Below are 16,352 nucleotides of genomic sequence, written 5' to 3' on the forward strand. Positions count from 1 at the left end.
TTGGGAAGACCTTTGCTCAATGCTCAACCAATTTCCATTTGGATGAGTGCGGTGTCATCGCCTAAACACTTCTTACACCGTGGCACGTACATTGCTTCCAATACTTTGTTTAAATGCATTAACAGCTAGAGCTTGCTCCTCCGCACAAGAAAATTTAAATGCAGCACAATGACAACGCACTAAGCACTTCAATCCTGCGGTGTAACAGGACCACACAGTCATTAGTATTTCCACTTTTACATCCCCCGTTGCGGCAGCAATTTCACCTTGAAATGCTATAACAGCCACATATCCCCACACAATGCAAACATCTACGTGGCTAAATGTGCTCAACAGCGAACAGTGCTGGCAGTGACAAGTGCAGCTGACGGCAGTGGCGGCACGACGAACAACAGGGGGGGAAAAAGCAGCCAAAAATGAGGCCTGAACGAAGCATTTCACACTGGCAGGCGCCCAACACCGTTTTTTTAACTGCAGGCCACAACCAGCCCAGTTGGCCCTGCATAAGCCTGTGCTAAAATGAAAAGCAACATCAAATGCACTACTTTATCCCATAATAAAACGACATCACATTGCAAGTGATTTTTCTCATGGTCAAGGCAGTGTAAAAAAAAAAAAAAATAAAAGACTTGTTGTTCATGAATTCACAAGATAAGCTAGCTTTTAATCAGAGCCATTTTCGATACCCTGAATGCTTCAAAACTCTTGTCGAGCTCCTAAACAAGGACTGAACTAGATCTGCACATGAACGTGACATGGTGACAGCTTGTGCTGTAAAGTGTGGCCTTGCCAGCCCATTCATGTTAGTGTCAAGCTTTTAGTAAACTAGCAGTGTGCGCGGATAAAGGGAAACTCGGTGAATACAGTATCGGGTGCAGGGTGGGGTGCTTTTACCGACAAAAGCTGGTTAGGCAAAGCCTCTAAGGTGCACACCAAGCGTAAAACAAAAAGGCCTCCAGTGCCCTTACCTGGATAAGGCCAGATGACGACCTGTGCTTTAACAATGGGCGAGGCTTAGCACTCAGGTACCCCTTCACATTGAAAACGTTTCCTCATCAAAAACCTACCACGAAAGCATCATGGCGGGTACTGGTGCCCACGAAAAAAAAAAAAATCTAATGCACAGGGTCGCAGCAGGCCAAATTTGAAGGAATCGCATGTATGCAATAAGCCAGGAGAGTGTCACCTCCAACTTTGGGACACAGATTAGTTATTTGAGCAAATTCGGCTAGAAAGAATATGTATAAATGACTGTCCATTGTCCGCCGCTAACAGGTCTTTGCAATCAGGGTGAGATATGACTGATTAATGTTACAAAGGTTGGAATATTTTTAGTAGGAGTATGCAAACTGACCAGAATTCATTCAAATTTGGATCCCTGCTGCGCGATTTTTCAGAAAGCAGCAGCAACACAAAAACTGGCAAAATTAAATGTAACGCCACACAGGGTTGCTGTTTCTGGGCAACGCATTAGTCTCAAAAAAGTCTCTACAGCATTTCAAAAACTCTGCAGCTCAGAATGGAAGCATTCCTACAAACTACCTACTTACACTTCACACCACACCAGTACTGGTTATGGGGTGTCTATTCACTACACAAATACTATTGAGCACAAACACAGCAACATGGCATGGTGGCCGTGAGGGGTCAAAACTAGACGTCAGGCCTTGAAGTGAAGAAAATGTTGTACATTACGAATTCTTTTAACTTTAAAATCTTAAAAAAAAAAAAAAAAGCAGCCAAGGAACCAGTACTCAAGAACTTGAGGTCAAGCATGGACTAACACACTAGTAACACTTAAAAAACAGCACAATTTCAAACCAGTAATTAAGCTACTTAGGCATTTGCAAGAACAAAAAGCATTTGAGTATTTTGACAGCTTCAGTAAGTATATCTCTTCTTATAGGCATCTTAGAGAGTACTACCGATTTACTTTTACTGAGTTGTTATAAACTGGCAATCAACCCAGGTAGGCTGTATGTACATTTTAACTACTAAGCTATGCACACGCTAAAAAAGAAACAAGAAGAACCCTATGATGTCCAAGTTAGAAACAAATGGCCCGGAAACCACAAACAAAATCGCTACAATTCTATTTTACACACGTCGCAATTAACAAGTGCAACCCGCCACCACTACAGTCACAGCCAAACGCAGCCTTCACGAATAACAGCCACGCAAAAGAGAGCAACATCGAGTTGGGAACACCGCATCTACCTAGACGCCAACAATCGCCGAAGTCTACTAGCCAGGAGGAAACAAGCACCCACCGACACCAAGCAGCTGTGCAACTGACCAATATGTACAAAGCAGTCGCACCCACGCAAACGTGCGAGAGGTAGGAGGAGGAGGAAGAGGAGGGGCCCACCTTGAGGTCGTACTTGACGTGCACGTTGAGGTGGCTGCTGAAGATGTTGCGGATGACGACGAGGTAGGTCTCGGCCCCTTCCACGGTGAGCCGGTACATGGCCAGGTACTGGGGCAGCAGCGTCTTGCCGTGCCTCTCCACCACGTACTGCGAGCGGGTGGCAGGTGGGGCACATCAGCCATCCCATGGGGCTGCTTTTCTACACTGAATTCTTTTTCTTACAGAGAAGCTGTTAAGGCCATCTCTGCCGGAATCTTTCGTGACCACCATTGATGTAGATGCGCAAGGAATTTACTCCTCCACGATCCACACATTCCATGTGCATGCATGCGTGTGTGTGGATATAAGTTACTTTGTTGCTGGAGATTTTCTTTTTTAGCTCAAACACGTCAAATACCCTGCATGTACAAGTATGCATGCACGCACACGCAGCCTCCAGCCAACTTTTATTTTTGGGGCTGAGAAATAATACGAAAGTTTTTAATAAACTGTTCCACTGGCATATCCTGTGAGGCCTGCATTACCCCCCTCTCTCCAAAGGCCCGCACAGAAGGGGTGTGAGGAAAAGGTTAGAATGGACGATCTACAACTTTTCCTACCATCAAATAATGACTACCAATGTATTTATTTTCGTGCCACATCCGTCGGCCAAGCTTACACCATGCTTTCACTGTGACAACAGTCCTTTGTTATTGCTCTGAACAAAAACAAAAGGAAAAAAAAAAACTAAAAGATCATGTGAAATAGGCCCACTGCACCGAAGCTGTTTTCAGTTTTAAACCGATTTTGTGGTTGGTCTTGTTTGGTTGGTCTTGTTTTCCTTAGGGAAAGCATTTTTTTTTAAATCAGTGCTTCTTTGGACAAATTTTTGACCAGCCTGATTATCTACCTTTTTGTAATCCTCACCAAGTAAAAACAAGAAACAGTGACTTGTGCACTCATAAACGATTGTCTAAATATGCACATAAGTGTGTGGCAAAAGTGTGCTTGCAAGTGTTTTTCAGGCATGTGTGGACAAATTCCAGGATTGCGACCATTTGGCAAAAAGGGCACACTTGTTTTATATATAACGCCCATTAAATGAGATCTAACAAGGGTAGTTTTGGCAACTGTCTCAAAACTATGATTGCGAGTCCAGAAAAAACCCAGCGCCACTACATAGCTAGCTCAGCCATAATATAAGTTCAGATTCTTAATTGCCTTGGTGGCTCACTCATGTGCTCTGGCCTAATCGGCACCCAACGTAACTTGCTACTACTGACACAATGCAACACAGAATAAGCAAGAACACAGATGAATACTAGCTTTTTGTATTCCATAAAATTTCCGTGCCTTGCTTTCAATTAGAATTCCGGGCATCAAGGCGAGGCAAGTCCCATTCCTGCTATATATCTGGACAAGCTTATCCCTCAAATGCAACGATATGGCATGAGCTAGGCAAATTCGAGTCACAATCAAGCAGAGTTCAGATATTGGCAAAGAAAACAGCGATCGAGCGAACTTACCATCTCCAACTTGGGAAAAATGTGTAAGAAAAAGGACGAAGGAGACCACACACAAGTATGGACCTTCAACTCGCCCAGCTGTCTTTTTTTACTCATCATTCAGGCGTAACCTCGAAAACGGCATTAGTCGTGGACTGAGCCTTCATTATATATAACACAACAACTTAGAAAACAGGATCAACAAGCTTCAGCTTTAAATTCAAGAATAGCTCATAGACGCCAACAGCCTAGAAAAAGAATTCCGAGACTTAGGCTCACACCCGCCGACAGACACGCAGAGTGGGGGCAAATAATCACCGGGTGGTACTCCTTGAGCAGAACGTGCATCTGCTCCACCTCCTCACTCAGCAGGGTCTTGATGATGAACAGCCGGTCGTACGACTGGTAGAACTTGGAGCCGCTCCGGCCCGGGGAGTCCACCGCTATCGCCTGCGACTTGGTCAGCGAGTGCTAAGGGAAAGACAGAGAGGGGACAAAGCAGAGAGCTTAGCAGGGATAATAACTAGAACATAGTTATTCGAACCGATAGTAAGAAAACGCAGCTATGTTGATGCTGCAATGACACTGTGATGATGCTATGACACTGTAGTAAATTATGCAATTACGATGCGATGATGTAGTGCAATCACAATAGGATCGTTATTCCTTGTCCAAACGCAGGCTCCATCACAACCATATCACCTCATGGCCGTGAGCTGCTTTTAACAGGCCATTGCAACTAATGCACCCCAAGCTGCCCCCTTCGTGCACCTTTGCATGGGAGACTTATAATACTATTGTTCGTCCCCCTCTAGTGACATAGGCTCGTTAAAAATAACAGTAAAAGAAGAAGAGACTGCCAGCCCTGTTCCAGCTAACGCCATCTGTTTGCCTGTTCACTAAAGCCCACCTTTCCTGTTGGCCCGTTGCCCCTCCTCCTCCAATTTCTGTGAGTACGGTTAAATAAACCCCCTATTAATTGCATTGACGAGGCAAAGCAAGGTGCAGTAGACGCATCGACGAAACTACTACGTTAAAAAAGAAAACCTGCAACTCATATTCAACAAATAAACCATGCACCATCTACCAGTGTCGGAGCAATAAAAAGGTTATTGCCCACACCTCCTGTGAAGCTACGAGCTGAAAAGCGACAGATAAGTTGAGGGGACATGCACGCTGCATTCCTCCACTACATTTCAGGGCCACTAAATGGAGGCGGACAAAGAAGCCGGAAACACACCATGTAGACGCAGTCGTCGATGCCAAACCTTTCCCTCAGGTTTCGGAAGACCAGAGGGCAGTACTCCTTGACCTTGAAGTGGCTCGGCATGTTCTCCCTGCAGCACAAGGAACACAGCGAGAATGCCATCACACAAATGGACGACAAGGCTCATCAAGTGCGATCAAGCACTGCACGGGCCAGGGCTCAATGCCACGGGCTTGGTCCAGGCTCGGGCTTGAACCCGAGGGCCGGAGCTGGACTCGGCGGGACCACTCATTAAAGGGCCTAAGGCAGGCCTTTGAGTCCACACGTACGTGAGGGATTGCACGAATTGAGGCCTTCTGTGCCAAGCTGAGGTGCACAGGCTCTTTGGATGTCTCACCAAAGAAAATAGTAAAACATTATGCTTTAATGTTCTGCTTTTCACAGAAATAAGCATTGTTTTCACCTGATTAAAAGTAAACTACACAGAAAACTTCCCTTCAATCCATTTCTTGGTTACCGCTCTTGCGAATGCACTATTACCAACCCGACACAATTTTACTGCAGTAGTAACGCAAGGGTGTCTTTCCCTACTTGTGGTTTTCTTTTATTTTGTACACTTTTGAGTTCACCTGTTTGTATGCATACATATATTTATGTACAATCAAGGCAAGTCCATTCGCAACAGCGCAAACATAAAAGCGTAGACTCTGGGCCAGATCGGTAACATCTCCGTGGGAGAAATGAATAGTTATACCAGGCCCAACCCCGGTATAAGTAGGGTCAGGCTGGACTCACTTGTTCAGCCGGGACCGGGCTGGACTCGCTTATGAACTGCAGCAGGATGGAAAGTTGGGCGAGTTGGTGTTGCGACATGGTGACTAAACAGCGCAGAAGACGAAACACAGAGAAGAGCAAAAACAGGACGAGCGCTCGTCCTGTTTTTGCTCTTCTCTGTGTTTCGTCTTCTGCGCTGTTTAGTCACCATGTCGCTTATGAACGCCCGGGCCCAGGCTAGGTGTTATGGGCGATCAGCCCTGATCACACTCAGCTTCACAATGCAGGCTCGGGCCGGGCCCGGGCCTTAAAATCAGACCCATGCAGTGCTTTATCGCCATCCACTACCACTAGACAGTGGGGTGATCAAGCGGCAGCACTCACTTGTTGAAATGGTGGTTGTCCACCTTGATTTTGGTGAAAGCCTTGAAGTCGTCTGGCATCAGCATCACCGGGACGTTGACGTGCGTGAGGCCATTGATCTGTGATGGGAAACAAGAACAAAGAAAGCATGTTTAGAGGAAGGCCGAGACTACAGTTGGATGGCATAGCAATGAAGCTGGTTCCTCCTCGGCCAAAAAAATCAATGCACCTCAATTCGCAGGTGCAATAGCCTTTTTTGTTATATACACAGGACCGACAATCAAGTTTGTGTGTCCTTTCACGTGAGGCAATTCAATTTTTTTTTTTTTTCCCATGTTCCTCTCTATCTTGCTCTCTATGCTTACAGGCACCAGTCACTGCCCAGATAGTGATACGGAGCCGGCGACGTCCAGCGCCACCTTCGGCAGGTACGTGCAACACTAGGTCGTTCACCGCGTGCCAGCACGTTCATGACTGGGGCACGCTCCTTTTTCGTCGCACCCAGTGAATCATATCAGTATCCCCTTTTGAGTTTAAAATAAATTGTATTGTTCTACATTAATTCTGCGACACAGTGCACACGAGTGAAGACGGAGTTTCTCGGTTAAGCTCGCGTATGGGATGGAAGGTTGAAACAAGTTGGCGTGACGCCCGGCCAACTACATTGTCCCGAGCCTGTACGTATATATTAACGCGCGCGCGCGCACGCACGCGCGCACACGTTTTTTTCGCTGATACGTTTCCGCTAGGTGAAATCTACCAGGAATGGGGAGATATATACAAATAAAATCCCGCCAAGAATGCCAGTGTGGGCATAGAGGAAAATGTTCGCCTAATTTTTGCGTGAAAATATTAATTCATAAATGGCAGCAAATAAATCAAATTAAAAATTAACGCCCCGGGCGGGATCCAACCACAGAACCTTCGGATAACGCGACCGACTCGGACTTCCGTTAAACAGGATCCTTCACAGACGCCTTGTCCCTGATTGTATAATTGCTCTGGAGAAGACGGCGGAGCCAGTGTACGCACAGCCCGCACCGCCTGTTCACTGCAGACACTTCGCTACTCGAGCAGCCGTCGCTTGAGGCTCGGATGAACCCGGCGTACTGGCCGAGCGAGTGCGTACATAAAATACACACAAGTACAACGACCAGCGCATCTCCATTTCACGGACCGCAGCGATTCGACGCAAGCGTGACGTGCGGGCTCTTCTAGGAGACCGCGCATATGCTTGTGAGAAAACGCGCCGACGAACACGAGCGGACTCCAGCATGACGTCAAGAGCGCGACTCGAAGAACCGACGGAGATAGGCAGCTTTCGTCGTGTTTTCAAGCCTTCCGTTTCAATGAGTAGGTTGAACGCAACGCTGTCATGAACGATAGAGATCTCGCCCCCCTCCCCCGGGTATCCAATAACGGCGAAACAAGGCGGCGGCGCGGTCTTCGGACAGAGGGCAAGAACTTTCTTCGGGCAAATGCGGCATTTGTGATGCCATACGGCGCGCAACCAGAGACACGACCGTAAACAGAAATGGCGCAGCTACATTGCGAAAATCACCATTCAGGCACGCTCAAGTCACGAAACAGGAAACGCAAAATCACACCGGGAAGCGGGAACCCTAGAGTATGTATCGCAGGCCAAAGGCCGTCGGAACCGTCTCCAAAAGCGGAATATGCGGCCACCGGCACTCAAACCAAAGCCGGTTATACTGAAATATTGGACATATTACGGCGTCGCGTATAATTTATTTCTTTTTCACCAAGAAAAAGAAGTTGCACTTGCTCAATGTGGCCGATTTCACGAGCACCATCTCACCAGCATGCGGCGAAGCTGCAGCTGATACTTTCAGTTTGTCTCCATGAACCCGCAACAAGTCAATCCAGCGCATCCATAGGTTGTTTGAATAAATGCTCAATCTAATAAATAATCTCAACCTTCGATTTACTGCGCAAATAAAAAGGAAGAATAGCCTGAACGTCAAAGGCGTTGCACCTGTCCTTCTCGTCCAAAGAAGAAACATCAGTACACCATCAGGTATACAAACACGCGTACTCATACAGTCACAGCCAAATGAAACGAGATCACGCAAATAAGGACCGAATGCGTATTTTATTTTCATGAAAATTTCAAATTTTGTAGGTTTTACGCGTCGAAAATGCACCTAGAGCCCTATTCTCGACTGCATTAATTCACCGCGAATTTGTCATGCTTTTTGCGTATAACGTAAGCACTCGGTGACGTGATGCATGCATAGCTATGACGACACGCAGTGTACACTTCGCTTATAAAAATCCCAACCAAGCTATCAAATATTGCGCACAAAAGATGTATTATAAAAACCAGGTCAGCATTAGGTTGGCAAGCGGACCACATTTCTCCAGGTTAAAATTCGCGTACACCATAAGGCGTTGATCCGAAAGCGAGAGAAAGGCGGGCGTTGAGCTAAAGAACATCACACAACGTTTTTTACCGTATCCATTTATTTCACCCGCCGCAATGGCTCAGTGGCTAAGGCGTTGCGCTGCTGAGCTCGAGGTCACGGGTTCGATTGCGGCCGCGGCGGCCGCTTATCTGATGGAGGTGAAAAGCAAAAACGCCCGTGTGTACGAGATTTCGGCGCACGTTAAAGATCCCCAGGTGGTCAAAATTAATCGGAGCCCTCCGCTACGGCGCGCCTCATCGCCTGCGTTGCGTCGGCGCGTTAAACCCTACAATCAATCAATCAATCAATCAATCAATCAATCAATCAATCAATCAATCAATCAATCAATCAATCAATCAATCAATCAATCAATCAATCAATCAATCAATCAATCATTTATTTCAATCGCTTTTAGTGACAGTTGAGCTCTCTGCTTCAATGCAAGCGTTGTTGCGTTATCACCTTCCCGGCCGTCACCACCGCCACGCTTTCGTCTGCTGCTATGTTACAAGTTTATGGCGTGATTACAATAAAAGACGGCCGTGACCATCGGTTGTATGACGCGATAAGGGCAGCGAAACGCTACGACAGGCCTACGTTGTCATGCTCGCTCCATTTCGTATATAGTTTTTTTTCATTCCCGGCCAAGAATTATGCGCTTTCAGTAGAGAGCAATAAGGCAAACGTCAGAACAGGTGCCAGTAAACGCCACGAAACGTAAAAAGGAGGACAGCACACACAACAGTTACACTGTACTACAACAGCTTTGTCAACAGGAAGCACGTGACCAAAAGTGAAAGCCACTCAGACAAAGCCTCCGGTGAATTTACAGTTCACGGTGAATTTACGGCGTCGAGAATATAGGGTCCCTGTACAATGAGGCGCGCCGTAATACAGCGCTACGATTAATTAAACGTGCGCCCTAATCCCCACGCGCGTGGGCGTTTTCGTTTTCCGCCTCCACCAAAACATGTCGATAAAATTGCTGCGTGGATAAGTTGCGACGACGACGACGTAAGATAGCAGCGTTTCCCATGCAAGTCCAAGGACGTACGCCATTATTTATAAGCGAAATCTCGGATATAGCGTGGATCTTCGTGTTCCATTTATCCGTGAACGCCTACACGACTGACTGCTTTCGAACTCCAAACGTCAACAACTTCGCTGCCATCAATGCGAATACGCGAGACGTCGTGTAAACAAAATTCGGAAACCAATCGCGCGAAGCGTGAGGCAATGGGGTAGTAAACATTATTCCACGGCCGCCGCAGGGGACGACCTTTCGACGGGCGTTCTTTTTATGGAAGCGGCGGAGCGTCAGCAACCTGTTCTCTGCGTCAAAGAGACGACGCAGGCGCGCGTATACTACGCACGGGCGGGGAATTAAAAAGGGAGAACGCGGAGAGAAAAAGAAAAAGTGCGGAAAAGAAGAAGAAGGTACGAAGCAAAAGAGAGGAGGTGGGCGTCGAGATGAGCGAGGAAAAAGGGCGCGCGCTCGAGATGACTTTTCCGTGTAACGGCCGCGAGTGCTGCTTGTATTCGCACGCGCCGGCGCGAAGAAACGCGAACTCTGCACTACGCTCCCACGCCTCTGTCGTCTCTAGATTCCTCTTTTCCGTACTCCAACTGTTTCGTTCACTGGTTTTCGCGAAGGCAATAAAAAGGAAAAGAAAAGAGGAAGCAGCAAACATTCTCCTCTCCTGCTGATGTACCACGGATGAACGCAAACAACTGCCCGGCGCACGTGGGTGGTGGGCCCGACTCCGTCACCGAGAACCGTAGTTATGCAAGCGAAACTGGCTGAGCTGTGATATCAACGCCCAGGCCAAAAAGCTGGACCCAGAGACTCAAAATTTCAGGGGTTGATTGATTGATTGATGGATTGATTGATTGATTGATTGATTGATTGATTGATTGATTGATTGATTGATTGATTGATTGATTGATTGATTGATTGATTGTGGGGTTTAACACGCCGACGCTTCACAGGCGATGAGGCGCGCCGTAGTGGAAGGCTCCGGATTAATTTCGACCGCCTGGGGATCCTTTTCGTGCGCCGAAATCTCGAACACACGGGCGTTTTCGCTTTTCACCTCCATCAGAAAAGCGGCCGGGAACCGAACCCGCGTCCTTGGGCTCAGCAGCACAACGCCTTAGCCACTGGGCTACCGCGGCAGGTAGAATTCCAGGGGTACACTACTACAATGCGTTCCTATAATAAAGCTGCATTCATTAGCAAACAGCATTTTTCATGTGCTCGAGAAACCTTGCGGCAAAGCCAGCCTTACCGCGAATGCTGTAAACGCTCTCGTCTTAAAGAAACTTTCCCAACAAAAATCATACTAAAATTGGCCGCTAAGAAAACTGTTATTACGCCGAGTTTCGCTTACTTGCCACAATTAGTTAGCACGGAATAAACAACTTCGTACCTTTGATTAAAATTCTGTATCGTTTCTTCTATGTCATGTGCTAAACAATCTCGCATGGGTCGTCCACCTTCAGAGTGGAATGATTCATGATTTTCTGATTTATTCGCCGTTCTTCGTGTTCTTCGGCGACCAATATCTATGGGGCATCACCTCCGAGAATCCCACTGCACCGATAGCGGAAAAACGAGAAAGCTGCGCTGTTTTCACTCACAATGCAAGCTCCGCTAATTTTCAGTAATCAGAACTCTAACTGCACCCCATTAAGCCAGACTACCACTAATCAGCTCGAGCGGTGCTTAATCGTAAAGAATTTCACAGCTCAGGTCTGCCCTGGAAACTCAGAAATGGCTGCAGCGTGTTGTTGTAACAAAAATAATCTTATGTAGCATCTAGGCAAGTAGCATTCTAGGCAAGTAGCATTCTTATGCCGCTTGCCTAGTGTGCGAAAGACGTTGGAGTATTTCATTCTTTTTAAGTTTTATTTTATTTCTTTTATAGCTATGAGGTGACTAATTCGCTAATGACGTTTTTTTTCTTTTTTCGAAGATGCAAGACGTACTGCAGAGTTGGTCCATTTACGTTATTTTTATACTTATTTACAATGTCATTTCGCGAACTTATTATTGTTTTTCGGTTTTAAGGGGAGATGTATAAAATGCATGTTATAATTTTGTCAGATCATAATTGTAAAAATCTTTTTATCGTTTTTTTTATTTCTTGGTTTTTCAATATTCTATTTGGCCAATTATCTCCATTTACGCCATTATAACGATTAAAGGTGTTACTTCCGCCAAATCTGCATTTTTGCGGAAACGCGGGGCGTTACACGGTCCTGGCTGCGGGGGTGCTCGGCAAAGGATGCTGCGCATTAATAATAATAAATTCCGTGCACCTGCGTGACATGGAGTGCACATGTACACGCTCGCGACGAGCGACGCGGAATCATCCGCACCGCCGGGATTCTTTCCTCTGACGCACGGGAGGACCTCGGTGGCGCGCGCGCGGCGGTCGCCGCTGACGCGAACAGTTGTCACGACGGCGCGACGTCGTCTAGCGCAGTCACGGCGCGCCATGTCCCGCCACCACCTTGGACGACGACGCATGGCGGCGCAGTCGACTGAAACGACCGCCGATGCCGAAGACCCGGAGAGCTCCTCGTCGTGCACACAAATTGAGCGCGTCCTGGCACGGCACCTCGGTCTTTCTCGATTTAACTGCCCCAGACGGTCCTCGGGCAGTCCGGGGGCTGTCCGAGAACCGCCGCATTGGCGTCCCTGGCATTCGACGGGCAGCACGGGGCTGACACTCCAGGGGTAGAATGCTGAGTGTTGTCTATTCCACGTCAGTCTCGAAGTAACCTTCGTGAGCGAGCCCTGATTGGCTGAAAGCAGGAGACCCGGATTTTCGAGCGTGTCAGGGCACGCCACGTTGTTATGGACGCCAGACAGACATTTTCAAGATGGACGCAACTCTGAATTTTGCCGCTATGACCCGAGACCTTCAGCGTCTTGAAATGCATCACGGAGACGAAGTAAATTACGCAACCAATGCTCGCTCCGCGAGGGCTCCCTAAATTGGCGTTTCATCAGAGTGTGAGCGCACGTAGGTCGCCACACGGCGTTTTCGGGGGCTCCGCCAACGGTTGGCGACACAACTTCTCGGCCCGGCGCAGAGCACGTTCGATTTGACCCGAAAAAGCGGGGCAAGGCGTTCGGGTGGCGAGACCTTTGGGCGACGACAGTGATGGACGACACGCGCCGGTGGGCAGATCTAGGCTCTCGCTCGACCCCCCTTTCAGCGAGGCTCCGAGAGACACAGGAGGCTCTCGAAGAGATGGCACACGCAGAAGACAATAGGACAAAATAAGGTTTCGGGAAAAAGATACAACGCGTGGGAATGGCAGCGCGGCACTTTGTTCCGCATTAGCAACGGCCGTTCGCCCAGGAGTGCGCCTAAGTGTGGACGCCATGGGAAGACGGCCCTATATATATCGAAATGAGCCAAATCCATTTGCCCAATGGGAGTTTGCTTTTGGCTTGACTGTTCTGACTGTTTCGTGGGTGTTTTCAGAATGGCTTTTTTTTTTCAGAGCTGGGTTACCGTGAATTCAGACGAGAGAGTTACGATATCCACGAAATATATGTCCCCAGACGTCGACGTCGTCGCCCCCCCCCCCATCCCACACCACTTCCGTCGACCCCCTCACCCCCCCCCCTCCCCCCCCCCCTCCTGAGGATACGAACCACTCCATTAAGGTGAAGAAGAAATCAGCAGCCTTCTTGTGAAGCGTTTTCGAAATTCATTGCAACGTAATGAAGAGCTCGTGAGTGTCGTCAGGCGCCTCAAGAAAATTATCCTACCGAAGAATTCGAAAAGAGCTGCTAATGCTGCCAAGTAATGCTGCCAAGAAGACTCACCTGTTCTTCACGTATAGCTCTGCGGTTCTTGAAGCCCTGTTGCATACCTGTAATGCCTTTCCCGACAAAACTCAATCGCACGTACCCTTCTTGAAAGCAAATTTATAGTTTTCATAAGAATGCCGCATCAACTTGACTGTTTCAATTCTATACGACTAAAATCAAAACTTATCATCCCAATATTGCTCTATTTCACCGCATAATTTTTATTGTGGCTGTAAACTTCCCCTAGCTGACATGTAAAGCATATCATATAATAGCCTTGACTACGTTGCATCTAGGCCCAGTAACAAACTTCCCCTTGTTTCTCAAATTCGCTTTAGGTGGATTTACTCGCACGCGCGCGCGCTCTCACTCACTCACTCCTTCACTCACACACCACGTGCACGCACACGCAGGCACACAGCTTCGCTCCGTATGGTGCCTTCTTCCATTTATCAGCGTCACAGCTGTCCAACTAAGCAATATTTGAGTACTCCAAAGTGGACAGACCTACATGTACTAAATGATGAAAAAAGGCGTGCCGGGAATGACACAGTGTGGAGAAGCGGAAGCCGAAAAAGAACAATAAAAGAGAGAGATAAGGCGCTCGCCTGCGGGCCACAGCCGTGTGCACGCATAGACAAATACGAAAACGGGCGGTGCAACGGTACACGGCAGTGCGGCACACAACAAACTCGCGACTAGGAAATAACAGGGAATAAGAAAATACAAAAGGGAAAGATACGCGATACTGGGAAACGGCGAAGCAGGTAGAGCAGACACCCGCGACGTGCGGGATTTCGCTCGGTCAAGGTTTCATCTCAGAAGTTCGGAAATGACAGGCCCGTGTCACGACAGATGACGGATGTACTTCCACAGGCGCGGAGGAGACTCGGCGCAGCGCCACGGTGCCGATGGCGTTGGGCGTTGGCCGTGGGTGGATTCAAGGCCCTTTCCGCCGATCTCGATCGCACGCCACCGATTCCGCCGAAACGGTCTTTAAATGCGGGCAAAGCGGCTTATATACATATATGTGGGCGGCAAGGCGTAGACGTACACCTGGACATGTCACGACACAAAGCTTTCGACACAGCGGGGGGGGGGGGGGGGGGGGGAATATAGACCATAGACGGCTGCGCCCGATTTAGACGCGTTCTGTGGCCAAGTACATCGGGAAATGACGCTTTAATCCAAGTTGGCAGCATTTACGACAGTCCGAGTGTGCACCGACAATTAAAGTTAATACGCGCACGGAATAATCCGTGTCCTCGTTCTCTCTATATACGTAATACGGAAGTTCGCCTGACGGCATGGAGGTGTAAGATGTGGCAGCGCAGGTAACCAAGCTTAGGCGATGTATGCCAAGGACCGGTGTCGAAGGCGACATTCTAAATTTGCATCGAACGCACAGTCACCTGTCGAGGGCACCGCAGGTAGACGGGGTCCCCGATATATTTCTCGCACCGCGGAGAGCGCTCTAAATCAGTCGTCGCAGTTCTCCGTACGAAGAGCCTATGGACGGCGCGCGTGCGACATTCGCCCCAAAGTGATTTCAAAAAGTGAGACAGTTCATGTTGGCGGCGGGTGGAGGGAGTTCGATCGGTAAGCTAAATACTCTTGTCCGCCATGAACACTATTTAGTCAAAAAAATTGGCGCAGCTTGCAAGTACTACTGGTGCAAGGCTGGAGAAACAGCAGAGCTGGCGGCCCCTCTCCCTTCGTCGAAGATGCGGATGTTACACCTCGAGTGGATTTCCAAACTTGCCGCTGAAAATTCTCCATGACTGGCAGGCCCGGATCGTTTTGTCCGCAGCCTTGCAAAATCTCTCCCGCGCTAGAACCCGCGGCAACTGTCTTCGCGAACTCGGCGTCTGTGCTCTCCACTTAAGGCGTGAACGCACGTTAACTGGCGAGCAAAGAGCATGCGAGAGATTGCGCCACGAACGCTGGGCAGACTGTTCTCGCAGGTCGAGCTGGCCGACGCCGGGCGCTCCACACGAGGCGCACGCTCACGTGCGTTCGGTATTATTTCTCGATTTTTTTGCGAGCTCCTCACGTGGCGCGAGCCCACGCGCAAGCCCGGACGACGCCGGGCGCTCCTCACGACACGCACGCTCACGTCCGCTCGGCTGGGCTGAGTTTCAAAGTAAAGCTGCACGGCAGCCGTAAAGACATAAACAGCTACGCTGTTAAAATAAAAGGAGGCAGCCCATATCTGAATAAACACGGTATCGGTCTCGATTCCCAGCCGTAAAGCCTTTTCTGCGTCACACAACGCGGCCGCACCCTCTTGCCGCACCCGCGCGCTTGCGCGTCACGCGAGTGCAGGAAGAGCGAGATCTTCCGCGCGCTCCCATTCGAATCACGAGGCCCGCGGGCGGCCGCTGACGGGAAGCAGCCATGTCGCCCGCCACGCACCGAGTCACCATTGCGTGCACCGTTTTGGCGTCGCGGCCTTGTAAGCGGCAACCACGTGTCCAAAGAGTGGCACTCGGCCAGCCCCGTGCACGACGAACGCTCCGAGGAGCCTCCGCGATTATTTAACACGTCCAGCCACGGAGAGAAACTGAATCACGCAGCCACTCTCCGTTTCGTCAACCGTACGGAAGCCGCCCTTCTCCCTGCACGACGCAAAGCGTTAACTAACATGGTGAGTGGCTGCACAGTGCGCCTAAAGCAATCTACTAGAACATACTGGATCACTGTCATTTAAACGGGTACATGCATTTATTTAGAACACTTTTACACAAAAATCACACGGACTAAATAAAGGACTCCAAGGGTTCGAACCCAGGCCGTTGCAAACGGAACCAAAGACTACCTTGAAGCCACAAAGTTCGAATGCCGGGTCGTCTTTAGCAGTCCAAAAGAATGTCGCAGTGCTGAAAGCGAATTCCGTGTA

General features: G+C 48.7%; 1 protein-coding gene across 2 annotated transcripts in view; it reads right to left on the reverse strand.

Annotated features, from left to right (window-relative positions):
* Nucleotides 1-16,352, reverse strand: part of Pip4k (phosphatidylinositol 5-phosphate 4-kinase) — a gene marked incomplete in the record, with an annotated part of 113,752 nt that overhangs the window by 13,981 nt on the left and 83,419 nt on the right. Inside the window, 5 exon segments of one of the 2 annotated variants that reach the window (XM_077698438.1) lie at nucleotides 969-1,031; nucleotides 2,369-2,515; nucleotides 4,171-4,323; nucleotides 5,093-5,189; nucleotides 6,218-6,315. In XM_077698438.1, the coding sequence (XP_077554564.1) occupies nucleotides 969-1,031; nucleotides 2,369-2,515; nucleotides 4,171-4,323; nucleotides 5,093-5,189; nucleotides 6,218-6,315 (558 nt within the window). 2 annotated transcript variants of the gene reach the window in all.

Source organism: Haemaphysalis longicornis, unplaced genomic scaffold (genome assembly GCF_048455015.1).
Source record: "Haemaphysalis longicornis isolate Haplotype H1 unplaced genomic scaffold, Haemaphysalis longicornis Haplotype H1 scaffold_2, whole genome shotgun sequence".
NCBI classification, from domain to species: Eukaryota; Metazoa; Arthropoda; class Arachnida; order Ixodida; family Ixodidae; genus Haemaphysalis; species Haemaphysalis longicornis.